Here is a 2,937-nt window from a genome sequence, read left to right on the forward strand (position 1 = left end):
GTTAAAGAGTTCAAACGCTAATTAATTAAAAATAGGGGGGGGGGGGTTCGAGAATTTGGCGGTGGTTGTGGTTTACCCACTTAACCCAAGTAAACTCTAAAACTGGAGGGTATACTTCAGTGAGAAGGGTCAAATGGGCCTACGTGGCTACGTGTCCATTTGGTCGCTCATTGGTCTCGATGGAACACCATCCCCTCCTTCACATTTCACTAGTGAAATAAGGGGAATGACCGCCCTTACGCTGATCATTCAAGGGAGAGGGGGAAATGAACCAATCACGTGTTTTTTTTCTTTCAATTTTTTATAATATTAAATAATGAAATGGCGAAGAATGATAAAAAATGAGGAGAATAACCCATACCCTGGGCTGAATGGTGAGGTATTATGAAAGAAAGTTGACGTAACGAATGAGGGTAATAACCCCATACTCTTTAGCCAAACTTTTATTTTTTAATTTTCTATTAAGCCATATAAGTTATTTAAATAAAAAACATAATAGTATTGAATAAGAAAAAAAGTGCAATATAGACTTTTAAAAAAAACACAATACTAATTAATAATAGGAAAATAAAAAAACAACGTGAAAACATTAAATGATGGCTCAGGTTTGTGTTCGGCTTGCTCGAAAGGTGATGGCTCGGGTTCGGTTGGCTCGTGTTTGGCTGGCTCGGAAAAGAATGGCCGACAAACGGTTGGGTTGAAATAGGGTCGTATCGAGCAACCTTTGGTCTATAAATCTTTGTGTTTGCCTATGATGTGACATGACTTTAAAGCTTGAATCAAACAAGGAACCAACTGCATATGAAACTTTTGTTCAACATTAACTTTAATATATTTTTTTCCTTGAATATTTATTGAAGGTTCCGTTGTGTTTCTAGTCATCAACATGAAGCCTATATAAGCACATATCCATGTACAAAGGCAACCCACACCAAACATCCTACTTGAAACTACAATCTTTTGATTCTATTCCATGGAGTTTACTCTCTTATCTTCTTTCTTCCTTTTCGCAGCGCCTCTCTTGCTGTTTGCGGCTCGCAAATATTATAACACATCTAACAAAAACTTCCCACCAGGGCCACGACCATTGCCGATCATAGGAAACATGCATCAATTGGCCAAGAACCCTCATGTGGCAACGGCCAAATTCGCTAAGGAATACGGCCCGCTCATCTCTCTTCGTCTGGGAACTAGAACTCTAGTGGTAGCCACTACCGCAGAGGCAGCCAAGGAAATTCTCAAGACTCAAGACCGTCAACTTTCGGGTCGTGCTTTACCTGACTGCCTTCACCTAAGTTTCATAGACTACTACTTTGTTTGGGCTAGGGAATGTAAAGACCACTGGAAATCATGTAGAACCTTGTCTCGGCTTGAGTTGTTCTCGCCTAAAGCGATAGAGGCGCAGTCGAACTTGAGAAGCGAAAAGTTGAATCATATGTTAACTTTCTTGAATAACACTCAAGGAAAAGCTGTGAAAATTGAGGAATTGATTTTTACAACACTGATTAACACTCTTAGCAATATTTTGTGTAGCAAAGATTTTCTTGATTTGAAAGATGAGGAATCGGCACATCAATTGAAGTTCAGGCTCTTTAAGATATTGGAGAATACTGTTAAACCGAACGTAAGTGACTTTTTCCCCATAATTGGAGGCCTAGATCTTCAAGGATTAAGGAAGGATTGCATGGATCATCTCAACAAGTTGGCTAGCTATTCTGAAACTATAGTTCAAGAAAGACGAGCTCGAATTGCCAAGAACTTGGTTGTCGAAGACCGAGAGAAAGATTTCTTGGATCGATTGCTTGAAAATAATTTCACGAATGCTCAAATCAACATTTTTGTCTTGGTAAGTCTTTAATACCTTGATTAATGCTTTTTACAAAGTTAAAATAGATATTCTGAATAAGTTTATAATCATTGATTCTAAGTTAAGTTCATATGTAACTACACAAATTAAGTTTATAACCAAAAAGATGCTTAATTGATTTAGAGCTATAAGTTAACACATAATATGTCTCTATGTGCAGGAATTATTCATAGCAGGGACAGATACAGTGGTAACAACCATTGAATGGGCAATGGCGGAATTGTTAAAGAACCAACACATCTTGCAAAAAGTGCATGAGGAGCTAAAAAGTGCAGAAATCAACGCTAACGATATCATGAAATCCGACCTTTCTAAATTGGCATATTTGAATGCTTGTATCAAGGAAACACTAAGATTGCACCCTGTTGTTCCTCTCCTAATTCCTCGACGCGCTCTTGAAGCTTGCGAAGTTTTGAATTATACGATTCCTAAATACGCCAACGTATGGGTGAACGTTTGGGCAATTATGCATGACCCAAACATTTGGGAGGACCCTCATAGTTTTAATCCCGGTAGGTTTCTTGACTTGAACATTGATTTTTACGGCCAGGACTACGAGTTCTTGCCTTTTGGTGGTGGGAGAAGGATGTGTCCCGGTATACCCTCTGGTATTAAGAGTTTGCAAACCATGTTAGCGGTTTTGATTCTTGAATACGATTGGTCTCTTCCAAATGGCGAGAATCCAGAAACACTGGACATGACCGAAAAATTTGGTGTCACTTTACAGAAAGAGAAACAGCTTGAACTCATCTTTAAGCATAGAGAATAATCATATCAAAGGGCTCAAGCAATGCACTTGTAATTTTAGGACTTTTACCTTTTATGTTGTGTACGTTCAATAATATCAGTTTTCTGAATTAATATCTCCAATTTTATTATTATTTTTGTTTTTATTTCACTTGCTTTCAAGTTAGTGTCGTTTTCTATGAGGCTGCAGGTCGACTTCACTAAGTCGTTCTCATCAAAGAAAACAAAGAAAAAAATATTGTTTTCTTTAGGTTAATAATGAGAGCAGAATATAATTTGCATGTGTTGACTGTTGACTTCAAACATCATGTTAGTCAAACAAA

The 2,937-nt window shown here is 37.7% G+C and overlaps 1 protein-coding gene across 1 annotated transcript; it reads left to right on the forward strand.

Moving 5' to 3' along the window:
* Positions 1-973: 973 nt before the first annotated feature.
* LOC143582315 (putative (S)-N-methylcoclaurine 3'-hydroxylase isozyme 2) lies at positions 974-2,669 on the forward strand. Its single transcript, XM_077064915.1, has 2 exons — positions 974-1,846; positions 2,028-2,669. The coding sequence occupies exons 1-2, from the start codon at positions 974-976 to the stop codon at positions 2,634-2,636; spliced, it is 1,482 nt and encodes a 493-aa protein (XP_076921030.1). The 3' UTR covers positions 2,637-2,669.
* The last annotated feature ends 268 nt before the right edge of the window (positions 2,670-2,937 follow it).

Source organism: Bidens hawaiensis, unplaced genomic scaffold (genome assembly GCF_021521415.1).
Source record: "Bidens hawaiensis isolate Kalapana, Puna unplaced genomic scaffold, B.hawaiensis_p1.1 tig00031526_1, whole genome shotgun sequence".
NCBI classification, from domain to species: Eukaryota; Viridiplantae; Streptophyta; class Magnoliopsida; order Asterales; family Asteraceae; genus Bidens; species Bidens hawaiensis.